Source organism: Chelmon rostratus, chromosome 21 (assembly GCF_017976325.1).
Source record: "Chelmon rostratus isolate fCheRos1 chromosome 21, fCheRos1.pri, whole genome shotgun sequence".
Classification (NCBI taxonomy): Eukaryota; Metazoa; Chordata; class Actinopteri; order Chaetodontiformes; family Chaetodontidae; genus Chelmon; species Chelmon rostratus.
In genome coordinates this window covers 11,499,631-11,525,454 of record NC_055678.1, presented here as the reverse complement: position 1 = coordinate 11,525,454, position 25,824 = coordinate 11,499,631, and the positions used below count along the sequence as shown (strand labels likewise).

At 42.3% G+C, this 25,824-nt stretch overlaps 2 protein-coding genes across 2 annotated transcripts; one reads left to right on the top strand and one right to left on the bottom strand.

Moving 5' to 3' along the window:
- Positions 1–394: 394 nt before the first annotated feature.
- Positions 395–8,080, bottom strand: znf281b (zinc finger protein 281b). The gene is made up of 7 exons (XM_041962650.1): positions 7,947–8,080; positions 5,077–5,601; positions 4,758–4,871; positions 4,428–4,551; positions 3,554–3,637; positions 3,352–3,470; positions 395–3,209 (listed from the first exon to the last, which is right to left on the bottom strand). The coding sequence occupies exons 2-7, from the start codon at positions 5,527–5,529 to the stop codon at positions 1,587–1,589; spliced, it is 2,517 nt and encodes an 838-aa protein (XP_041818584.1). The 5' UTR covers positions 5,530–5,601; positions 7,947–8,080; the 3' UTR covers positions 395–1,586.
- A 3,338-nt stretch (positions 8,081–11,418) lies between these two features.
- Positions 11,419–22,036, top strand: LOC121624566 (G protein-activated inward rectifier potassium channel 1-like). Its single transcript, XM_041962334.1, has 3 exons — positions 11,419–12,087; positions 20,766–20,982; positions 21,363–22,036. Exons 1-3 carry the CDS (start codon positions 11,419–11,421, stop codon positions 22,034–22,036), a joined length of 1,560 nt encoding a protein of 519 aa, XP_041818268.1.
- Positions 22,037–25,824: the final 3,788 nt, after the last annotated feature.

Genomic DNA, 25,824 nt, shown 5'->3' with positions numbered 1-25,824 from the left:
CTTGCCAAAAAATATCTGCGACTGAGTTCTGTGGCTAGTGGGAGAATAAATAAAAGGGTTTGGGGATCCAACATACCCAGAGGTTTCAAGATATAGGGGTTCCAGCAATGTCAGCCTGTCTCTCAAAACACTTAAATACGAAGAGGTACTCTCAAAATATTGTATAACAAAATTATGGCAAATCATTTTTTTTTTTTTTTTACAACATCACCCGACAAACCGTGAGGAACCCCCCCTCCCCCTCTCTTCTACCCATGAGAAAAAGCAACAAAATACATTTAGATGCCCATGGTCATGCCTAGTCAACCCCTATCAAACCCATTTTAACAATAACCCAGCCCTCCCCTTCCTCCCTCCCAATCACCCTCCCACCATCCCTCCCTCCCAACCCGTTCACAGTTTTCTCCTCTTAAAATAATATTAATAGCCATTAGCATAATATTCACTTATCACATATGCAAATTGAATGGGTTGTTGTTGTTTCCAATGATGATTTGTTTAAAAAAAGTGCTTGTTTGATTCCACTGACACAAAAAGGAACAGCAAAGAGTGGAGTAGAAAAGCGGTGACTTGTTTAAAAAAGAGAAATCACTTCAGCAACAGCATGATGAGAAGATCACAGACTGGTGTTCATTGCATTTTGAGACAGCCATAACAGCAGTGGGTCGAACTTTGTCTGAGCTGTGTCTTTTCTACTGGCCACTGGTGGGGACAACCAGAGTGTGTGATTAGACAGGCATCATCAACTGACAACTTCATGCTGACAAAACAACAGTCAGTTATGTTCAAACGTCCTCTTCACATCAGAACATGTTGTGCGCGCACCGTGGGCTGTACTCCACTACAATTTATACTACCTCGTGTATTCATGTGGCTCTCAAAAGAAATGTGGATGTCTTCACTTTGACAAAACAGTACCATAATCTCAATGAAGCTACACGCAGTAGAAACCAAACATGATCATGTATTATAATTTGTTGTTCTGACGAGTTAAAAAAAACAAACAAAAAAAAAAACACGTAAAATCAAAGCTTTGTAGTCTCAAAGTACACCTGTAAAAACTGTGCTAATTGCATCTCATAATACAAAGTCTTATTACACAATTTTGCCTATTTTCCTGAGTTAATACGTTTCTTGTAACAGACAATATATACTTTTTTGCCATTTGAATTCTGGGCCTTTCCCTGCCACAAATGTTACTATTATTGAAATTATCAACATTAATCATTATTACTTTACAATGGTATGGTGATTGGTAAAACACAAGAGTTCAGGAAAAAAAAGAAAAATCAAGCAAGTTCATAGCTACCCTCTAAATGTTTTAAATTACATTTAAATCTACGGTACGTTCATATCAAAATCACTACTCTTAACAAAAATTGAGCGACTAAATACATAATAAAAATGAGAATATTTAAAAAATTGCATTGAGGCCATGTAAGACCCTCCCTGGTCATTTTTGTATGAACATTTAATGGCAGTGTTTAAAAAACAAATCTTTGCTACGAGAAAAAAATTAGGATGGGTAAAGGGACCCTATGGACAGCAACAGAACAGCCCCCAGTTGGATTCACCTCGTTTGACCCTTATCTGAAACTTTGGCTTGTCGGAGTTTTTGATCCTGTACTGACTGGCTCACTGACGTCAGCTAACAAACTGGTATACCCTGAGAATTCTGACACTGGAGTCCGTATTCTGTGGTCAACCTCTGACCCAGGATCGCTGCCATAGCCCAGAGGGGTCCGCCGCCCTGACTTGAACTGGGAGCCAAAGGCCTGGGCGAAGTTCTCAATCTGATACGTGGTTTCTTTCGGGGGGTTCAGTGGGGACAGGTCTGGGTAGCTGGAGCCATTGGTAGGTGCAGCGCTCCCTCCAGCCTTGGGCTGCTGCCCCTTGGAGCCCTCTGCTGAGGCAGTCAGGTCCTGGGGAGGTAGGTTGAAGGTACCTGGGGAGTGTTGCTTCTCCAACTGCTCGGTCAGCTCCTGAGATGGAGTCAGCTGCTGGTGGCTAGTAGGTTCTAAACTGAGGTGGTAGCCTGCCTGGGAGGGGGAGCCAACAAGCATGCCATAGTGGGACTTGGAGGAGGATGAAGAGGAGGTTGACGAAGGAGTGACGATGGGCAGTGGGGAGGAGACAGCAGGAGGATAGCCACAATCAAGTGGGGATGTGGTGTACACGTGTTTGTCGGAGAAAAGGGGCCCTGTAGGACTGGAGCTGCTGGACAGGAGTGGGAAAGGCCCTGTGGGGCCAAGGCTGGGGAAGGGTCCACTATGGCTGGTGCGCTCCAGAGCCTGCAGGAGAAACTTTGAGTACTCACTCATCACTGTTGTCTTGTCACCACCATTGGGTGAGTCATCCTCCAGCTCAGGGGTAACAGGGGCTGCCGGCTGGAGGTCTACATGGTGGGGGTGGTCTGACAGGTCAAAAGTCACGTCATGGTGGTGTCCCCCCTCTGGCTTATGGCTATAATGATCTAGCAGGCTTTGCAGTACCTCATCTGGAATTCCCGACTTGTCATGCTTGAGCTCCAAAGGTGAGGAGTCCAGCATGGCCAGTGTGGGCTCAGGCCCTAGGGAGCCCTGGATTACACTACTGCCCTGGGATGCCATGTGCAGTGAGCTGGCTCCATAGTCATTGTTAACTGCATGGAGGTAGCGCCGCTTTTTCACAAACTGCATTGCATCATCATAGTTGCTGCTGGTGGTCGGCCCCTGCTTGTTACCCCCGGCACCCTGGAGCAGACCCATGTTATCGAGACCAGAGCCCTCCACGTGATCCATGGAGCCAGGCTTCTGGCCCAACCGCTTTTGTCCATCAACACCGTCTTCCAGAGAAAGGAGGTCCTTGTCCAGGCCCTTGCGTCCAGCTTTTTTAAAGACCAGTTTGGGAGTGCGACCCTGCATGGCGGGGCCTGAGCCTGAGGGGTGCTCCATGCTGAAGTCCTGCAGGCCCAGGTCACGGACCATTTCCCCAGAGGATGAGGCTGCTGCAGCCGAAGCATTCTTCTTCCTCTTGCGCTCACCGCCCTCACCGTTTTTGGACTTTGCCCTCTTGCGTCCAGAGGTGGTAGAGTTTCCCTGAGTGAGTGAATAGCTGCCATGGCCTAGCTCTGCTTCGCTGAGCTCCAGCATGCTTGGGTCCAGGCCCTTCTTTATGGCTTCTCCGCAAGTCCGTTTGTGCTTCAGTAACCGGTCTGTTCTTGAGAAAAACTAAAAACGGACGGAGAGATGACAGAAAAAGGATAATTTTAAAGGAATGAAAAGTATATACAAAGCCACCAGGAATAATACATAAAATTAAATGGCAAAAAAAGTGTAAAGCTACTTAGCAAGCAGACTAAATGTAGCCTACTTGTTGGCAGGTATCGCAGCGATATGGCTTCTCGCCACTGTGTGTCCTTTTGTGTCGCTCCATATGGTACTTCTGGATAAAACGCATGTTACACTGGTCACAGCTAAAAGGTTTCTCTCCTGCAAAAGACAGAGGTGTTAGGGGCAAAGACATTCATTCCCAAACACTTCAGTATGCTATATATCCAGGGGCAGAAACTCACCACTGTGGATCTTCTCGTGTCGCTGGAGCAGGTACTTCTGAATGAAGCTCATGTTACACTGACTGCACCGGAAAGGCCTCTCACCTGTGCGATCAACAGTACAACCATCCGCCCACCACATTAATTAACGCCCAGCCTGTCACATAACTGCGTTTACTATGTCGTCACAATGACAATGAAACTGTGGCATTTGATGAAACACCTGTTGCATGAATATACATCAAATGCAGACCTATAAGACTAACATTCTAAATTGCCTAACACTAACAAAGTAATAACATATGTTGTAAAAACTGTGTGATGCATTGCATATTTAGAATAGCACAGGGAGGCCACGTACAGATAAAAACATTTTATACAAGAAAACCTTGTGCACCAATAATTCAGTTGAATTTTGCTTTGAATGTATTAGCTCAAGTTCAAAGAACCAAGAAAGGAATTCCCAGCAAAGGCAATGACTAAGACACCCAGAAATACATGAGTAATCATTTAGTCACCACTGGCTGAAGCAATTGTCTGGTTTCAAGTATGGCCCCAAGCACTCATGGTGAAGGGGAGATTAGTAACAGTGGAAGGTAGTGAAGAGTGCGGTTATTAAATCCTGAAACTGAGAACAGAGACTGCCTCCTATTGATGCATGTGTTCTGCTTCTGACTTGACATGTCCTGTGTGCATCTTACATTAATTAACTATTTTTTCAGCATAAGGGATCCATTCAGCAATGTAAGCAATGCTGTACTTGGTGAAAACAGCAGTGGCTCTAGCTGGTTAAAACAAATTTTAAATAAGACATACTATAAATGTAAAACTTCTTGGAAAACACTGAGGATCTAAGGTAAAAGTAAAGCACTGACAAGCAGCGAAAGTCTCTCACCTGTATGTATGAGCACATGTCTGCGCAAGTGGTAGGAGCTGCGGAAGGCCGCATTACAGTGCTCACAGATATGTGGTTTTGAGCTGGGGGACAGGCAGGCTCCATCTGCATCCAACATCATGGCCTACAAGGAAAAGAACATGAGCACAAGTGGTACAAGTATAATATTGTGCACTTTTCCACATCCCGCTTAAGTGATGTGCAGATCAAATTAATTTAAGGGCTAAAAGCATTGAGGGCTCAACACCACTCCTTTCACTTGCAGATATTTTTCAGCCAAACAACACACATTTTTCTAGTGTAGTGAAGGAGATGAGGACAATGATTAACCTTTGCAGCGTCGTTGCGTTTCCTTCGTGCTTTGCCTCCCTGTCCATCCCCATTGTTCCTCCGACCTCTTCTACCTGAGGTCTCTTTTGGCTCTTTACCCGGTCTTCCAGGCATCTAAGGACAAACAAAAAGGTAAGCATACCACAAGCTATAAATAGCAAATAGAGGCCACAATTGCTACAGCAAGGTAAACTAAGGTCTCTCTATAAGTAAAAGCCTGTGCATTACAATTTCTGCCCTGCAAATGAACGTGTCAAGTTCAACAAAAATTAGCAACATGTCACTTAAAATGGTATTTGGAACCACAAGCCCTTCTCACCGGTTCTCCGAGGGAACGAACATTGCTGAGGCTGAGGTCATGCAAGAGCATGTTCTGGTGATTTTGGTGGTGGTTGCCGAAAGACATGTCCGGCATGTCAGTACCACTTTTCCCCGCGCCCCCGCCAGCACAGTTCACTCCAACACCTCCACCCCCGCCATAGAGGGGCATACGGTAATCCAGCTCGGTTAGCCGCTCCTGCTTAATGCCCATGCTCTGGAGGAAGCCCCCCGTGTTCACAGCAGTGGCGCCCTGGTGTTCTGGCGGCGAATCACGTTCTTTCTTCAGGATCATCTCCTGGGGAAGTTCACTCATAACGGACTGGGAGGCCAGCCGTGTAAAGCTGGTGACAGGTGGCAGGTGGCTGAACATAAGCATACCTGGTGCAAAATTGGGGTCCATGCCACCGTTGCGCAAAAACTCATTGCCTAATTTGTCTTGGATAATACTCATGGTGGTGGTTTCGCTTTGTGCAGGGAAGAAGGAGGGCAATCAATTTAAACAGGAATGCAGGAGAAGAATATCCTAAAAGAAAGAGAAGGCATGAAAAGTCATGTACTCGTCAAAGTCAAGTACTGATGATTTCAGACATGAAAATGTAGACAGTTTTTTTGCCAGTCTGTATTACAACATCTCATCTCTTATAATCTTGCCAATAGTCACGGCTACATAGTCTACAAAGTACGGCCTGTGTGCACTACAATGTTCTCTGAATTTCCTCTCAGTTACCCATTAATTACTTAATTGGATTTATCAGGCTTTACCCAACGGAAGCACTGGGCACAGTAACTGGAAACTTTAATGAATACTTTGCACAAAATGCATTTCATTTATACTGAGAAAAAACAAATTGTCATGAGAAACCTCTAAATGAAAATGAATCTTACTTTGTGAAACTTTCTGCACTATGGCAAAGTAAAGCATTTAACTGTTGAACGAATTCATACTGTTTATAATGTATTGTTAATAATGTATTGTGATTTATTTGAGTTGAAGAGGAAAATACAGGAACACTCAATATACCATACACATTACTAACAAAATCAAGACAATTACTGGTAATTCTATTTCTCTATCTCAACCACACCAGCAGACTTTTGGCACAGTTTGCTTAAGTAACATGTCAGAGCTTAAACAATATCACAATAAGTATGTCATGTATATTTGAAAGAGATGGTGAAGTCTATTACCGTCGACTAAACACCCTTTCAAACCCCAAATGGAAAAAAAATTAGGTCAGTCTTCTGAGCTTGGAAGTAAAAATACCCAGATGTGTCAATAACATTCTTTCGATGCTATATTACAATTAAGTTTTAACAAAATCTAAATTAATGCAGTCAATGTGTGCCTCGACTTTGTTAAAATAAAATTTTACATTTGGTTTAAAAAGCTTGAGAGAGACACACACATTAAGACTAATATTCATGATCTGTGAGGATTTCATGATGTGTCTTTATATTTAAAAAAAAGGAAAGTGTGCAATATGTATATTCTACTAAGAAGGGACAAAAAACCTTCAGTTGGGTCTGAAATATTTACTCCATATCCTGTATTGTTCTACTCTCGACATGTAGGACCACATGTGACTTGGATTGCAGCCAAAATAAAATCGGTAGTTTGATAGCTTTTGGTAAATCATCGCTATTGCTTTCGAACTTTGATGCATGTTGGACAACACCACTTGCCATCTGTGGCTAATAAACCTACGCAAATGCCAAAGCTGTGGGCACTGATTGCAATATTGGCACATTAATCGGTTCACTACACTTGCCTAAAACAAACGATATTTGGGTCGAATCCAGCTACACATTTCAGTCATTTTAAGTAGGCGCACTCTGGTGACTACTACGACGTGTAACGTTATCGGAAAGAGCACAGAAGAACAACTGGAGTGAGAATTTATTGTTTAGTCTAGCCCAGCCGACCATTTGGCTACGCGACACTGCATTCAACAGAAAGCGGATGAGCTTTTGTGATGCATAATAGTTAGCAAGCTAGTTAGCATAGTTAGCTAGCCGGTTAGCCACATTGAGACACAATCAACGCATCTTCCGTCCTCAATCAAAACAATCGGCTAAGACGTCCTACAAACCATAAACAGTAATTGAAGTAAAGTCAGATCAACACTTAAAGTTATACGGTCTAAAATAACCCGCATTTGTCGTCAGTAAATGTTTAATTTGATTTGTAATGATCAATGTAACGTCACGTTTAGCCTGTTACCTAGTGTTGCTATCGAGCTAGCTAACGCTGAAATAGGATCCATGATTTAATGCTATTAACGCATTTATTGACTATTAAAACGGCAATTCTATGTGGGCGCATGCTACAATCCAATAGCATTACTTACGCAGGTGGAAAAAAATATTACAACATTCAATAAGGTCAAATTAAACGGCCAGTTTGCTTTAAAGTCAAGTCAGCGGTACAAACGTCTCATTCTCCAATTCCCAAGCTTTGATGACGCTCGTGAAATCAAATCTGTCTGGCTGCGAGCAACGCTGGCGCTCTATTTATTGTTAGCTAACTTTAGCTGTAATTACAACCGGATAATGCTTACCAGTGCATTTAGCTAGCAAAACATTCCTCGGCGAATGCGGTACATGTGGATTTCAGATCAAATGCCCGAGCTAAATAAAATTATACGCTTCAAGGCAGCTGTGTTTATAACAATCAAGCTGCCATGAGCTAGCTAGTTAGCTGCTAGCTGCCCCGACTGAAAACCCGCATTACGGCCCATGCAACAGAAACAATGATGCTGGGTCTCAGTGCATCTCCCGTTTGCGCCGAGCCAGACAATTCCGTCGCTTCAATCTCGACAAAGCCAAAGCATTCGCCACGAGTAAAACCCGATTAAGTGTCGCACTCACCTACACATGACCGCAGTTGGTCTCAAACGTGCCTATATTCTCTCCGTATTCGCCGCTTTGGGATTTTATTGCCAAAACATTGTTCTCCAGCGGTCGCTGCTTTCTTCCATCTTGTCTTGGCGCGGGGAATTATGGGTGCAGCGGACGGGTCGTGAGAGGAGACAGGCGAAGGCTGCTGAGGTTTGAGGGAGCCTCGCTGGACAGCACAGCTAGCCCCGTGCTCTGTAGTAATGTAAACATACCGAGCACATTAACATGAACACACACTGCGACGAAGAGAGTCATGGCGTCGTGCACGCTTTGTCTTTGCATGTAATTCAGGACACAAAAAAGATGGCCTACGCTTAAATTTATTCTTATTTACTTACTTGCTAAATACTTTACAATGTCATATTACTTACATGTGAAGTGTTTCTTTTTTTTCTAAATTTCTCGGAGATTTTTTGTGTGTTTTTTTTATTTGTTTTTCTGGTTTTCCCATTGAGAACTTGTATTATGGTGTGTAGGAAGAAGCTGCACCATAGGCCTCCTAAATCATAAAGTAAAATATATTGTAGCACAATGCCAAATTGTATGTCTTTACATCTTTTGTATTTTGTATGTATTATACGCTATTTTTCATGTTTTTTGTCCCTCTGTAGGTGTTTTTCAGGGGGGCACAGATATGTTTCACATGCACAAAATTAGGCATGCACCAATCCAACTTTTCTCTCCACATATCTCAGATCACCGATCTGACACCAGCACTCTCTTTCACTCAGGTAACAAGAGGTCAGGTGTTTTGGTGCTAAAATCTGAGTCAGCGGACTGTCGTGCTGAATGGTGGTGGAAACAATGAATTTTACAGTGACATAGATGTAGAAACTCTTCTACATCTGGCAGTAGCACGACGAACTTAATAAGGTCAGTATCTGTGCCACTGCCAATCTAGTTAATCAGATCAGTGCATTCAAACACAAAAACACGGCAGTGGGTTACCAACTGGGTGGAGCAGACAGCTGCCCTGGTGCCCCAAACCACGAGGGCTTCACTGTGAATAGATTTTAGATCATTTGATTTGTTACAAATGTCTTCAGGGATTTTGCTCCACTGTAGTCACCATGAATTCAAGTGGATCTTGCGTCATTATCTTATGTTGTGGACATACATTGTAGAAGGTCCCTATGTCAAATCTGGCTTTAAGACCTTTATATCATCTTCACACTATACATATTCCTAAACTAAAGGTGATGATGTTGGTCAGTAGGGGCCCAATTTTTTTTTTGCCCTGGGGGCTCCTAATAAAACTCTTACTACGTCCTTGATAAGACAGTGAATCTGTCTCATTCATTCCTGAATCGAAAAGATTCTGTTTATGTGTGATGGATTCACTATGACGAGAGCATCCACTCCTTTTAAATGTTGAGGCGCTACATTTGCAGCTTGGTAGAACTGGTTATTTTGATTGCTACGTAATAATCCTTGAACATTTTTTCTTTTTCCACTGATGCATTTTCATTTGATATTTAATACAAGTAAGTATTAGAAAAGGTTAAGAAAATGTTCGGGTTTATTTCTGCAGTTCATATAGCACACTCATCAACATGTTTTTTTTTCTGTCAAGAGCAAAAACATTCTTAGTGCCAACCATCTCCTCTTTAATCATTAACGCAATATGTGGTTTTCATTATAAACTTGTAATTGCCAGTTACAGCTTAATTACTAACAGTCATGACTTCATGGCATGTGAGTTAAAACGTTGCTTCTGGGGAGCTTAAAGCCATAAAGAGATCATTTGATGGACAGCAAATAATGAAAAACAGAGTTCAATGTGACTGCATAATGTGACATGACATTTGAGTTGACTCATCAGCTCACTCCCCTGTTGTTCAGATAAAAGTATGCAGACTCATCATGAAGGCTACAGTATATCTGTTAGGTGAATCACAGCATATTTCTGCTAAAAATGAAAAAAAAAGTTAAATCTGAGGCACCCATTACTGTACAGAGGTTAAAAATAGCACATAGCTGAATAGCCCTTCTGCTCCTCTGTGAGCACGGTTCAATTCCCTCATCCCGTCTCCTCTGTGAGCACAAAAGTCATCGTCATTATGTCCAAATCCAAAAAACTGCAGCCAGCAAAAGTGTTTTTCCATTATGTTTTCATGGCCATTTATTTTGTATAAACACCAACTCATTGTGTGGAACGCTTCATATCCTGCTGGCCTGGGACTAAGTCCAACTGGATGTTTCCCTCTTTCTCTACTCCCCTGTCAACTTCATATGGCTTTATTTTCAGTTGATTAAAAAAGAGAGGTAAATGGGGTGACGATGATGAAGTGGCTTCAGAGGAAATCACAATGTTGCATTCCAGATTGGTGTTCTTCTTGGGACCAATTCCATGATACAATCTTACAACGGGTCCATTGGAAAGATACACAGAATGGAGCTCAGCCCCAGAAGATCAAGGTAATGATTTCACATTCTGTTTGTGTGAATAGCTTTGACGACAAAAAACATATTAATTTGATAATATTCCCATAGCGACTTAGTGTGAAGCACGTATATACATATTTTCTGAACAGTCCCTATAATATTCCAGTGAACATGCATAGCTTTGTTGAGACATATTTTTACCATCTGTCTGAAACCTCATATAGAGTATTCCGAGGTGTATAATGCAGTTCATCCTCCAGTTATTGGCATTATCTTGGGTTCACTTCCACTGCAGTAACACTAGGGGGAACCAAATAGCCACCAATGATCACAAGTACTTAAAATAAACAATTTTGTAGTATAACGTTATCAAGATAGAGGTAATCAGGCAACAGGAAACGAATTTCAAAGTAATGTGTAGGCGGGGAAAGACTAAGGCTGCCCACGGTTGATTCCATTGTTACATTGTTTGCTCGCTCTGATGCTTTTACCTGATTGGGTACAGGCCAAATAAAACCCATTTCCCTCTCTGTAACCCCACGTCAGCTCCCCCCACCCCTCTGGAAAGGGGAAATTTGCCACCCGTGCTGCAGTTCGTCCACAATCTTTAATTTGAAGTCACTCCCACCAGAGAGTGTTCCCTCAGGCAGAAGTGCGCACCGTATCCTGCTATTCACACCCTCAGCTTTATTGAGTAACACCTCAGTGGCTCTAAAGCCTTCGAGCTATTTCAAGTCAGCTTTTGTTAAAAATCTAATTTGAATGTTTGTTCTTTTGTTTCGTTTTTTCCCCACACTCTCTGAATGAGAGCTGAGGGAAAAAGTTGGCACTTGCAACAGACTCGTATGCGTAAAGGACCGAGTCTGAATCATGTATTGCGCAGAATCTCTGCTCACTTACGATTAATTTACAGGAGAGAGACGCATCTCCATCTCACAGGATGCGAGCCGCGCGCTGAATGTTACTGCATGGTTTTGGACGGGGGGTATCAAACTTGCGTTAAAAGCCCGATTCTTCACAAGTATTGACTGCTTGTCACAAGTAGTTGATTGATACAATGTCAGCAATACGGAGGAAATTTGGCGAGGACTACCAGGTGGTCAACACCAACCGGGCCATTACTTTTTCCGCACCGGTGAAGAGAAAGAGGCAGCGGTTTGTGGAGAAGAACGGCCGCTGCAACGTCCAGCACGGTAACCTTGGCGGGGAGACCAGCCGGTACATCTCCGATCTCTTCACCACGTTGGTGGATCTCAAGTGGCGCTGGAACCTCCTCATCTTCATCCTCACTTACACAGTTGCATGGCTGGTCATGGCTTCTATGTGGTGGGTGATCGCCTACATCCGCGGCGACCTGAGCCACGGCGGCCACGACTCGTCCTACACCCCGTGCGTCGCCAACGTGTACAACTTTCCCTCCGCGTTCCTGTTCTTCATCGAGACGGAGGCGACCATCGGCTACGGCCACCGCTACATCACCGAGAAGTGTCCGGAGGGCATCATCCTCTTCCTCTTCCAGTCGCTGCTGGGGTCCATCGTGGACGCCTTTCTCATCGGCTGCATGTTCATCAAAATGTCGCAGCCGAAGAAGCGCGCAGAGACGCTGATGTTCAGCCAGGACGCGGTCATTTCGCAGCGGGACGGCAAGTTGTGCCTCATGTTCCGAGTGGGGAACCTGCGGAACAGCCATATGGTGTCCGCGCAGATCAGGTGCAAACTCATCAAGGTAGGCTACAGGTTAAAACAGACTGAGGTTTCTAATCACCACACATGAAGGCACACTTTGGCGCAGTGAGCATTCGCCCCACGCTCCAACTCAAGTCTTGAAATGCCATTATCAAGGCCAAGACTAATTGACAGCCCCTTAATTTGTTTTGAAATTTCCCATTATGTTTTATGAGTGCTTTCCAAGTCATGCATTGCATTTCCATTCATCTCCAGAATTGATTGCATTCCCTGAGGGTCTCTATGATTTGCAGAGGCTATGGTTTTAACATGAGGCTCCAACATAAAAGATGTATTTTAATGGGTGACCATTTACATCTCCCCCCTGCAGCAACTCCCTCAGTGCCTGATTTGCCCTGAGCTCAGTCTTGTGTTGCTGCTCTCCTTCATCTTCTTTTCTGAGCTGCAGAGTGTGTTTCCTGGTACACTGAGGGTGCTCACAAACTGTCCCCCCTCAGTCAGCAGAATGGCCGTCAATGGTCTGTATATCTTAAGTTCAGCCTCTGCTTTAACTGTCAGCAGATGAGATGAATGGGCCCCTGGGGGACAGTAGGTGGGAAACTACGACGATTGACTAAAAGGTCAATTGAGCTAATTCCTATACTCTTAACTCAATATAAAATGCTGCTACAATGAAGCACTGTGAGCTGATTTTCAGTGCAGAGGGGATGAATGACATGAAATGAAGGCTGTTTTTTACCAGGGAAACTAAAATATCTTCTGCAGGGCTGCACTTTGATTTAATTATTTTCTACCATGTCAAAATTTTGTGCTGAAAAATCCATGTTCCTGCACCATAGTTCATCACATATAAGTAGATTTTTCGACAGTTGCGTGTTTTTCTGTACAATCTCCTCCTCACTGTAAGCAGGCATTTCTTCTAAATGAAATCTGCTTTGCTCCAGTCCAAACATCACTAGATATCTGAAGGAGAGCAGTGTTTTGTTGTGACAGCGAGACTTAGTTGTGCCTTTTGAGGGAGACTCACTGGAAAGCTCCCAGTATGTTGGTATCACCATTAGCTCATTGATATGGCTAAACTTAATGCTTTGTGTTGCACAAAGGCTTATAATATCATTTAAAATAATGTCTTCTGTTCAGTCCCTGCCATTTTGAGTAAGAGAGAGTAAAAGAACAATTGAAATTGTGTCCATTAGAGGGATAAAAGTCACTCAGTTGAACACATGAAAAGCCATGATTTAATAAGTGATTATCGCTAATGTTTCAAATCTCCCTGGAACGTGTTTTTAGTTCATTTTATCGTCATTTACTCTTTAATTAGTTGCCTGGAAAGGCAAACGAAAATATGCCGCATTAATTGCAATTAATCAACACGGCATCACTGAGGCACATATGCTATATCAACTCTCCACTGAGACAGTTTAATGTAATGTCACGGTTGTTTAAGACACTTTGGTTCAAACAGAGTGAAAGCAGTAGGATCTTCACCCATGGGACATGCCTTCGTGTTTGACCTTGGTCAGATTTGCCTGCACAGTGGTTGTATACTACAGACATCTCCGAGGTAAAATCGCCTCTTTTTATGGAGCCACAAGGAGAATTGTTGGGATAAATTTACATCATAGTCTCTATTTGATACCTTAAGTGTAACACTGGCAGTTTGAGCAGTTCTCATTCACAACAGTAAAAGCAGAACAAGCCGCAACAACTGCTGCAGTGCTATTGAAGAGTAGATTATGGAGACTTGGTACTTTGGGTACACTGTGCCTGACTCTAAGTTCTCTTTTCAAGTACATAAACCTGCCCGAGTCTAATATAACTGCTGCAAAACAAACTATAGAATCTTTGCGGTGAGAAATGTTCTCACCCATCTGTCTTTCAGATGTTTTTAGTTGAACAATCGGCTCTCTTCAGAGATCAGTTAATTAGAGCTAAGTCATGATCTCGATCTGGGATTTCTGCCAGTAAACGGTGATCTTCTTAGATGATCATTCAATTGTTTTTTTTTTAAGCCATGGCTATTCGTGTGTGACATCTAGGACTTTACTGACTATCTGATTAAAGGAATCACAGTCATGTGCCATCAGTCATGCCCAGAGGACAATCAGTAAACAATCAAGTGAACAAGTAAACAAATGTGCTTTCTAAATTCACTTTTATCTCATCCAGTCTCATTATGTTTCATGGATTTTTCTTGGACATTGGGTGGGATCAAGCCCCTCTTTTCTTATCTTTAAGCAGGTTGCAGTGTGCAGGATACCACTGTAGGATTCCTACTGAATATATGCAATGTTCTAATTTGTCTTTAAGGTGTGTTAACAGACACAGTGATGTTTTAAATCCCAGAAAGCGATGCCATTGTGATGCCAGGCTGTACAGTGGGCTGTTGTAGAGTTAATGCACTGTACATCACCATGTAGTACTACACCTGCACTGTGAAAACAAAGCAATGGCTTGTGTTCCGGTGACATGCAGCTCAAGGTCACTGTGAGATGGGTTGCCCACAAAGCTGACTGGTGCAATGAGACATGCTGCCATAAATCCTAATGATGGAGCTGTGTAAACACACTGTGACATGGCAGCTGCAATCCATTGTCAGGGATGGCCATGGGTTGTAAATTCTTATGGGACCTGGATACTCTGGATTTTTAGAAATTCAGGTTGGTCACATTCTTGATCATGTAATTAGTATGCAGGAATGCATCAATAACATTTGCATGTTTGCTAAAGCCGCAAAGTTGCTTTGGAACCTTGCTTACAATAGATGGTCTGCAGTCAGGTCAAATAAGCACATTTTGGCGATGCAGTATTTTAACTCTTTTCTGTTTTATTTTGAAATGTAACATAATGTTCCAGGAGGCAGTGAGGTCATGCTGTTGTCTAAAGACTCACATTGGCTGTATGTTTCCATTAGCTATCAACATTAAAATCCTGCTGACTGTCAACTACTTATATCCTCTTCCAGCAGCCATACTGGTTGTGCTGGTGTTCTCTGATTGGTTTGTTTCACCCAGGTTGTGTTTACATGTACATACAGCCCAAAAGCTTTTTTTAAATTGTTACAAAATCTATAGATTCCTGTACATGGACGCAGATGTTGCATATTTTTCGTGACAGAACTTTCAAACTAATAAGGAAGAATGCAGTGTAAAGGGCAAGAAAGTCCACGAATGGAGGTGGATGGGATGGGTGGGAGGGTCAAACACAGGACTTTCACTCACATGTTCTAAGAAAGCAGTTATTATAAACCAAACCGTAATCTTTCCTAAACCTGACCAAGTGTTTTGGTGCCTAAACCTTAGCCAATCTGGGACCATCACCTGAAATCTTTCTCTGCCAGCTTTATTTTGAAAGTCTTGTATATGTAGCGTTATTATTGCTAACTTGACTGCAGAATAAGGACAACAGTGGATGTGGTGCAGCCACTGAGTGTCAGGAAAAACATGGGACATTCGCGTCCATGCACACAAATCCTATAGATTAAATTTAACCAGTATTTCACAAGCTGCTGTGAGTCTGTGTTGATGTATGATATGGGGGCAGTTTGCAGTAAACAGAGTTATGAATTGGAGGAGATGCTGATGTTGGAAGTGTTTTTCCAAAACAATAGCCACTGCTACAGAGAAGAAGCCAGTCAGGGGTTTTCTCAACAGCGCAATGTTCAGCTTTCCCCTGCAGTTGGTGCTGCAATTATAAGCTTTATTATTATTAACTATTTGATGTTTCTTGCAGAAATGCACCTTGGGAGTTGTAAATAAATTATATATCCCAAACTTTTTGTGTATACAGGCTTGTACAACCAACTTTTTTTTTTTTTTAATAGAACAAGCCATTTTCTAACACTGTTTTTACTTTTTTGTCTTTGGGAAAAATGAAAGACTTTTACCTCCAGAACCAGAGGAGGCTGAAATAGCTCCCCCACTTTGCAACTCTATAAAGTAATCGGCAGTGTGTGGGAGTGTTTGGAATATGAGCCTATACACCTGTCAATAAAGCCCAAGATCTTTCTATTAATTGATATCTGCTAGGAAATATTTTGTCAAAATAATTAACGGCACGAAATGGATGTACATGTAGCTCCACTCAGAAGAATAGGGAGGACCTGTTCTTTTAAGTGTGAGTTTTATTTCATTATTGAAAGTATTTTTATTCCAGTTAAAAAAATTGTCTCAAGGCTCACTGAGTTGCAAGAGACTACATTGGATTTGGTATTTAAGCCACGGATTGGGAACATGTATTTCCTTGGCAGGACTTGCATTTTTTCTATATCCATAATGCATTAACTTAAAAAAAGACAACTGTCCTTGAATTACCATTAATATTAATGTAGCTTTCATTAATAAATCAGTAGAATGCAGTTGTGCACTGACCCCTACAGCACTGGCAGAATATGATTTTAAAATAAAGAAACATGCTTGCATCTAGTTTGCAAGCTGCGCATGAAGTACTCATCCTAGCAAGACAAAAGTACTTAGACAAGGGAGAAACAAGTGGTAAACAGCAGCAATGTTGCAAACAAAAAGACAGAGAGGCAGAGGAAGAGAGTGACAGCTGGGTGGTGCACGTCAATGTCAGTAGAAGCTCGTCTCAGTAGGTTGGTCCGCAGCAGGAGATGAGTGATAAAGGCTAGTAGTAGCAGATAGACAGGCATGGATGCAAGCGTTTAGCTAGACAGGCAGGCAGACATGTCAGCATGACTCCCCACATCTGCCACCGTCTAACTCTGAAGGACAAGCAGAGAGAGGAGAAGAAAGGCAAGAAGAAGAAGAATGACAGTCGAATTAGCTTTAATGCTGCCGTCGAGAGACCGGGGATGGCAGCTAAAACGTGACGTCTGTGGGAGAGGCGCGTTTGATGTCCAGCCCAAAGCTCAAAGGACCCAGCTGGACACACGTGGACGTATGTGCCACACACAAGTGCACAGATGCATTAACGGCACACAGACACACAGGGAAGTGCACACACACATGTACAAACACACACCTAAATCTAAATTTCAGTGTTTGTTTGGGTCTCTATCACATACACACCTGCACACACACACACACACACACTGTCACGAAGGAGAAAGTGTGTCACCAGGGACTGGGCCTGCGTTCACTCAACCTGAATCTCAGGTGGTTTAGTAAATTAAGCACTCTCACTGTATCAGGCCCGCTTCCGAAGGCCATTAATTTACCCTCTTGTGGCACTGACTGTTTAGCAGCAGTAAGAGAACACACAAAGCCTTCACCTTGTTAAAACTATTCAGTGTCAAGCAGGTTGCTCCTTCCTTGGTAGAGGTATAATTTTGTTGCAGCGCTCATCAATGGAGCTGTGAACAGTATCTGAAAGACAGCAGCTTCACTTTCATAAATAGAATGGCTTAAATATGACTTCCCGGGAAATTAGTTTCCAGTCTCATTGACTTACATGAGCCTGGCTGACAAATGGGACACCTGCCTGCACTGTCTCAATGACAATTTCCGTTTTTAGACGATTGGGAGAAATAAATGAATTGATAAATAAACACGACAGGCTTTTTAAAAAGCGATTCCATCTGTTCTTCCCACTTATAGGAGATGGAGGAAGCTTTTCTAGAAGCAGAGGTGAACAGCTATATGGAAAAATCAATTGCAGAAGTATTACGCTCATCTAAATCTAAGAGATACTGTGAAAGGATGTTGCAGGAAGCTGGTAAATTAAGATTTAAGTAGAGGCAGTAACTGCCACACTGTTGCATATCACTGCTCACAAACATAACGCAGATATTTCATATATGAACATAAACAATACTTCCACTAGTACACTAAAAGTGACTTTAATGTGCATTTCACAGTAAGACATGTGCTTATTGACTTAAAGTCAGATGAAAAGATCGATGCCACTCACATAGTTGCTCGTTCAATATAAGGCTGCTGCCAGCAGTTAATATACTTTGGTATCAAGGCAGGAAAGACGTATCCTGGCTCTGTATGAAGAGAGCAGCATTGTTTTTTGGCTGTATCAAATGAGATACAGCATGTTAAAGTGAGCCTCAGAGGTGCTGTTAGGTGGATTTTGCTACCCTTGAACAGAACCAGGCTAGCTGTTTCCCACTGTTTCCAGTCTTTTTACTAAGCTAAGATAACTGTAGTGGGCAGTCTCAGCCTCTAATACCAAGAAAGCAAAAGTATATTTTCCAAAATGTCAAACTATTTTCTGAACACTAAGCAGGGAGTCACAAAGCAGTTGTGTTTTATCGCAAGATGGAACTGTGACTGCATATTTTACATGTTTTACTCAGAGTAATGCCAGAATAAAGTTAGTTGTAGTATTTTATTCATTATAAGAACATATCATGCAGACTGGTAGATTAAAGGACAGGCAGGTAATGTGGCTTTTTATTGCTTTTCTTTACTTCATTTAAATTTCTTTTCCAGGCATCCACACTTTTAAACATTCTCTCTTATGTAAAACATCTGCCTTCTTGCTCTCAGAGTATTTTACCCTGATTTAACCTCAGTAGACATGCGACGTAGACTCCCTGTCTGCGTATTCCGGGAGCGTCCATCACTGGTACAGCGTGATGGGTGACACTTTCCCTCACCGAGGCGAGCCAGGGATCTGTGGGCACAGACGTCTTCCTGTGAAATGTCACACCCTTCTGTCCTCAACATCACTGTGAATACAAATGACAGCCTGTTTGCCATCTGTCGACCAAGTGGCTCCTCACTCAAAGGGCCAGGGAGACTACGCTGCGTACAAGTTAACATGCGACAGGGAGATTTATCTGCATTGAGCCGTGGCAGGATATAACTCAGTTTAGGCAACACATTTGCATTGTTTTGCTTTTTACTCACTTGTGTTGATAGTGGAATTCATATGGGTCGTCGCCTGGTTTTTATCTTCCGCATTCAGGGTGAAACAAACACCTTTTTCTTTTGTAAATTGTTCACTCTTGACAAACGAACCGGAGTAAGAGGCTTGCAATTGACAGCAATAGAGATTTTATAAGCTCTTAGAGAGCCTTCTCCCTAATCCCATGTTTTAATTTAACAGCTAAAAGAGTGCTTTATTTAATTGAGCATGGTTTCCCAAGAGCAAGCACTAGTGTCTTCCTCATAATCTAATGATACTTTTCTTAGAGGCCAGGATATTACAGGAGAGTTCTCTAATATGCTGCCAATGAGAGGGAAAGATTACCGCTAAGTGTCACAAACTAAGGATGTTACCAGTGCTCATGCTGCCTAACAGATGTGGGAGGCCGCTGCTTGTTTTCACATCCGTATTCTCACCTTTACCCGTTACGTCTGCCAGTAAGGGCATAGAGAACAACATCAAGGTCTTACAGCACCTTTTTAGTGCTGTCTCTCCTGGGTCTAGTGTTCCAATGTCTGTCACTCTGTGCCAAACATGTCAAAATATTTATTTTTTTCTTTCTTTCCTTTATTTGTAAATCAAAATCTATACATGTGCCAAAAGTGTCAAGAGTTTTTGACTCATCCAGCTCTCAGAGGCGGATAAATATTCCAACCAATAAAATGTCAATGTCAGATTTTTGGGGAGAGTCAGCTGCCTCTTCCCATCTCACAAAACATGCTGGTCTGTCAAGCAAAATCAGCCTAAAAGCACCAGGTCAGAGTCCTAATTGGGTATGATGGAGGCAATTCTGAGCAACTATGATCACTTCTAGTTCGCAGGCTTTGTCCCGTCTGCTTTTGTGCTCCAAAATCAACTCCCCACCTCACTTTAACTCCCACCCCTGCATCCTATGTCATATGCAACCATGTCAAATCACTGAAGAAAATTGCTTTTTCCAAGCTATTTCATGGTACTCTTAACACTGTGAATCCCATCACAGTTACACCTGCAAATAACACATAGGTATACAGTAGTTGTAAGGGGTTTTAGATGAAAAATGTCCACTAAAATGGCATTTATGATCCAACAGAGATAACATGAAAAGTGTTCTGGCTGGTGGAGTGGCCTCGTAGACTGCACACCAATTATCCCCAAGGTCATAAAACTGCTGAAGCCGTGTGGATAAAACCTCTTTCTTTTACTTTTTGTCTTTTTTTTTTATTTTTTGCACAAACAGCAAATCGGCGCCTTGAATTTTGGAGGGACTCCAGCTAGCTTAGAGCTAAGATAATCAGGAGCTTTGTATTGCCAGCATGTGATATATAAGGCTTCAGTCAGCAGCCAGCTATCTTAGCTTAGCATAAAGACTAAAAACGGAGAAACAGCTAGCCTGTTTCCCAGTTAATTAGGTTAAATATAGTGAGCTTTAGAGGTGCTACTAGGTTGCTTTTATCTATCTGATTCCCCGTTTCCAGTCCTTATGCTATTATGCTAAGCTAAGCTAAGATAACTGGCTGCAGCTACTCATCCAGTCTACAGACATTAAAGTGGTATTGATCTTCTCACCTAATTCTCTGCAAGAAATGCCAGTTCCCGTCCATGGACATGAAATTTATATTTACGTGGTTTGTGTTTTTTCTTTTGTGCTCCCAAATCCAAACCCAAATTTAAATGTCCAATATCCATAATATTCATGCTGCCAAGGCTCAGCCAGTCAAATTCTGATTCTGATCCTTTTTTTTGTTTTTGTTATTAAATTTCACAATTATGTGATCAGGTGCTAAGGAGTGTTGAGGACAATTGTCGTTTTTGGAGAAGAAAGTTGAACAATTATCCTGAATTATCACTCATAAGTAAAAATGTAAACGTAATGGTCCGGATTGTTTGTGTTTTCAGTCTCGGCAGACCCCAGAGGGTGAGTTCCTGCCCCTGGACCAGTGTGAGCTGGACGTGGGATTTGGGACGGGGGCGGACCAGCTCTTCTTGGTGTCGCCTCTAACCATCTGCCATGAGATCAACACCAAGAGCCCGTTCTTTGATCTGTCGCAGCGCTCGCTCATGAACGAGCAGTTTGAGATTGTTGTCATCCTAGAGGGCATCGTGGAGACCACTGGTTAGAGCAAACGATTCATTTTGTATATATATGTATATATATATGTTTTTTTTTTAAATATGCTTCCCTTTCCCATATCATCTTTTTCATCATCTATTACCCTGTAGCGTAGAGCATTTTCCCAGTATTATAAAATGAAATATTTAACAGAATGTTTAATTTCATGGTCTTTAATTATTCAATGGCACAAGCTCTTCTGTCTTTTTTCCATAGCTGTCTCTGTTTTCCCTGAAGTACTTCTCCTCTTTTCATTGCTGCTCCCTGTCTTGCTGTCTGTCCACTGTATTTAACATCCCACTTACTACACTGTTCTTCATAATGTCACAATCTTAAGTTCCTTATTTGCATTTGAAACTTCTATCTCTTCTCCCCCATCGTAGGTATGACATGCCAGGCAAGGACATCTTACACCGAAGACGAAGTCTTGTGGGGCCATCGTTTCCTCCCTGTCATGTCACTGGAGGAGGGTTTCTTCAGAGTCGACTACTCGCAGTTTCACAACACCTTTGAGGTCCCTACACCTCCCTACAGCGTAAAAGAACAGGAGGAGAAGTCCTCGTTGACGTCACCAAACCCCCTGCCTGTTGCGCCCACCCCCTCCTCCCCTCTGCTGGGCAACGGAGGCCGCGGAGGCCGCAGGGAAAGGCTCCTGTCAGCTGACTATGCAGACCACATTGAAGACCAAGCCACCAGGCTGCCCAGTAAACTTCAGCGCATGAGCTCCACCAAGGAGGAGCTCCTCTGGAGGGGGCTGAAGACAGGACCAGCTTTGCCTGGGGGGAAGGCCTCCAGTACAGGGGACCTTCCACTTAGTATTCAGAGGCTGAGGTCCAGCTCCATCCCGATAGCGAGGCAAGGACAGCTGGAGGAGCAGGTCCAGCTGCTGTCCTTGGATGGAGATGCCGAGGAGTGTGAGCTGGAGAAACACAGACTGCAAGCAGCCATTAGCACCATTGCTGCTCCAACCCCAACACCAGTCCAGATCCCCTTGATCGGGAGTCGGCCAGAGGATAATTTGCCGCCAAAACTGCGCAGAATGAATGCGGACCGCTGACTTCTGCAGACCTTAAGACCCTAAGACCCTACCCTTAAGACTAAAAATTGAATCAGGCTTGATGGGCATTGCATATATATAAGGACTACTGTGATATAAGTTTTATTTTCTTCGGCAGATTTTGTCCAGTATTTTACATTTACTTACGGGCTCTCTACTAAGTTGTCTATTGCCACAAATAGAAGGACAACGCCAATAAGCCATCCATCCGCTCATACTGTGAGTCATTTTTGATAGATCACCATCTGTGCCCCCCACTGACTTCTAACACTTCTGCCCTTGTGCTTGTTTATTTCACTTCTGTTCATAGAGTTGCATCAAAGACTTCAACATCTCAAACAACTACACCTTTTTCAATTAATCAAGCACCAAAGTGGCAGTCATGAACAAGACTGACCCAAATTGACCCTTTGCTAAACCTCACCACTGAACAGCTACTGTCCAATCATATCTTAAAAGGTGTACTTTGCAGCAGGTTGATCAAGCTTTGGAATTCTCCACATTCCCCAGGCAGTGTACATGGGGTTGTAGTAAGGGTGAAGAACGACTGAAAGTGATGTTACACTATGCAAAGTTTGGCCCCATTCCTTTTATAAGGCACATCGCTTTCCAAGGCATTGTGGGATTCCCGGTCTAAGCTCTAATGTGGAAATTTTCAACTTCATGCAAACAAAATTCACTTTTTGGCTACGCAGTATTTTGCTGAAAAACAAACACAAAAGCAATGCATAGTTGGTCAGGAAGTTTACTGTTTATCCGCTGGGCCACATGTCTGTGAAGATCCTTCTTTTCTATGTTCCTGACCTTGAGGATTACAGAAACAAACAAAAACGAAGTGTTGCTTGGCACAATGTCGTGTTATCTGTAGGAGAAAGTGCAGCTTGTTTACAGTATTTCCACAATGTTTGCTAATGAGCAAGCTGCTCCCTGGTTTGCGAGCACTGCCGCCCACGAGCAGGAGGTATTGTAGGTAGGGTGGCCATATTTTCACATTTCCAAACAGGGATCCTTAGGGGTACCGCATCTTCATACGTGGCAACGTGTATGCACCTTACATCTCAGTGGGGGACAATTACTTGAGCACATTGCTGGGACTTGGGACACCCAGCTTAAAACCAGGACAATCTTGAACAAACTGAAACATCTGGTCATCGTCGTTGGAGGCAATGTTGTGCGAGTTGTTCTCTTCCAGCAGGTCGTTTCCATAAGAGTGCATTTAAAGAGAATGGATTGTGGTGCCTTTTTTACACAACCACAAGTTCAAGAGCAAAACTGTGAGTAACGGATTAAACTGTGCATTTAGATCGTCTTAAGTAAACTGCAAGTCTGTCTCTGTTTGGAAGCTAGTCCCAGAAGCTATCAGAGTGTAAGTGGCTCTTTCCTGCTCTTCATTTGATCTGGAAAAGTTTACACTCCAGCACTTCCAGCAAACATTACCCAAAATACGTAGTGTTGTGTTAGCCAAAGTAGTCGTCATCCTAAAAGCCTATTCCCTTGTAATGTTAAAGGTGAAAACATACAGGAGTATGTAAGCTAAGCAGCCAAACAGGTTTATAAGAACAAAATCAGTGTGATGTCACATTTTTCCTGATCACACTTCAGATACTCGGCACAAAACACGAAAAACACAAAAATAATGCCATTTCTTTATTTCCGTGTCTTCTTCTTGCTGTCACCTGCTGAGGATGACTTTGAATGTGGGGCCTTTTAGCTTTAGCATCTGTTTTTTTGCATAATATCCTGTATGTAGCCATCGACTGAATATTTAGCTATCATTTTAAAAAAGAGGCGGCTGGAAACATGAAAAAAATCGGTGGAGACTGAGTTTTCAACCACCTCATGGAGCTAGCATTAGCTTAATTGGCTAGCCAATGCACAACCGGCACAATCGATGGTTGCCGGCCAGAAACGAGAAACCTGCTTTGTCTACCTCTGTGTACAATGAAGCACCCATTGATTTGAAACTAACTCACTGTAAACTACATGTGTGCTTGACCGGCATAACAACAGTAACAGTGGACGGGGCTTAGCAAAAGGTCAATACAAATTCACAAAAACCCTGCTACACAGGTCAGGTTGATACACTATATTTATCTATCACTTGTACTGAATATTTGTTTATTTGAATGCTCGTTTGAACTATGTTTACTACTGTACAATTTGAACTATTTTTACCTCTTGTTGCAGTGCTTGCATTGGCCCATTATACGCATGGGCGACAAAATGTAATCACAGATCAATTTTGGACTACAGACTTTGTTTCATTAATGAACTGGTTTATTAAAATGTAAAGCAAAACATTGGATGCTGACATCAGGGGACACATGTATTATTGCTACTAGAAAAGTAAGATTATACTTCATATTGCAACTGCTAAATAATAAATAATTGAAATGAAAAAGTGTGTCTGTGAGTGCATTACTCATTCTCCATCTAAGAATGCTGCATCACCTTTTCTGTGGGATTCCAGTCGTGTTTTTGCTGAGTGCGTTTAACATTTCATCACCCTGAGGTGTTTAGCCAGCAAATGCATCGGCAGCCCATGTGTCACCTGCTGTGGTTGTTAAACCTACATCCATCAAATACTGAAGCCTTACATTTGAATGTGAGTTAATTTTGAAGCAAATTTCAGGAGGGCAAGAGTTCAAGAGTCAACTTCAGACAAAACCCTCTGTTGGCATTTAAACCCCAGCTGGTAGGTTAACATACTCTACTCCTTCCTCTGCTCACTTGAAATCAAAGCACTAGGGTTCTCCTCCAGCTGCAGCTTCGGCTACTTATTGTAGTTATCCGAAAGCTGACAGAGGTCATGCTCTTTGCCAGCTAGGTCGGTGGCACTAGGCGAAGTGAACTACCAAGATGGAAGTGTGCCAGAGGAGGGCAATTTTCCAAACATTACACATCTGAGGATGTCCAGAGCTAATTAGTCATACTGCAAAGAATAGAAAACAGAAATTTGATTATGTAACTCGTTGACAGTACAAAATGACCTCTGTCCAGCTCAAGATAAAATTAACTCAGATAAACGATGGGGGGAAAAATAAATCACACACCATTCTTCACACAGAGGTAATACTGTATCATGATGGATTCAGCTGTAAAGCAAAATCTGTTTTGCTCATTCCTCTTTCATTAAACTGTACTTGGGAAATGGATTGATCTAATTTTTACTTAATTTTCACTTCCTTTGGTGGGATGAAGGTAATTTCATCATGAAAACAGATAAAACATGCTACATTTGTAGCTAATTTCATGTCTGATTCAGCTTGTTGCAACATTTTCCTGACAAGGAAGTTGTGTCCATAAAAACTATATTCAAAAAGAAAAACAGGAGGATGAAACAGAAAATAGAGGATAGTTGATATCACACAACACTGAAACTTAGCAAAGCATAGCATATTATTGTATTATTAATAATGATTCCATTACTATTATCATTTAATGGATATATGGCTGAGGTGGATGTTTTTAGTTCTTCAGGTACTGTATATAATGCATCATATTTTTAAAGTTTTGGTTTTAAAATCATAACCTGCAAAGTAAGCATTAGTTATAGCTGTCAAATAAATGTAGTACAGTAAAATGTACAGTATTTCCTCTTGAGTTGCAGTGGAGTAAAAGTATAAACATTCAAGTAGAGTGCTAGACTGAATGTACTTGGTTACTTTCTAACTTCATGTCAACAACTTTCAATTTTAATTAATTTTATTTAATAACAACATGCAGCTGTATCCAATTGAATCACCTGTGTGTATAAATATTGACAGCACTGTATGTATCCTGCATCA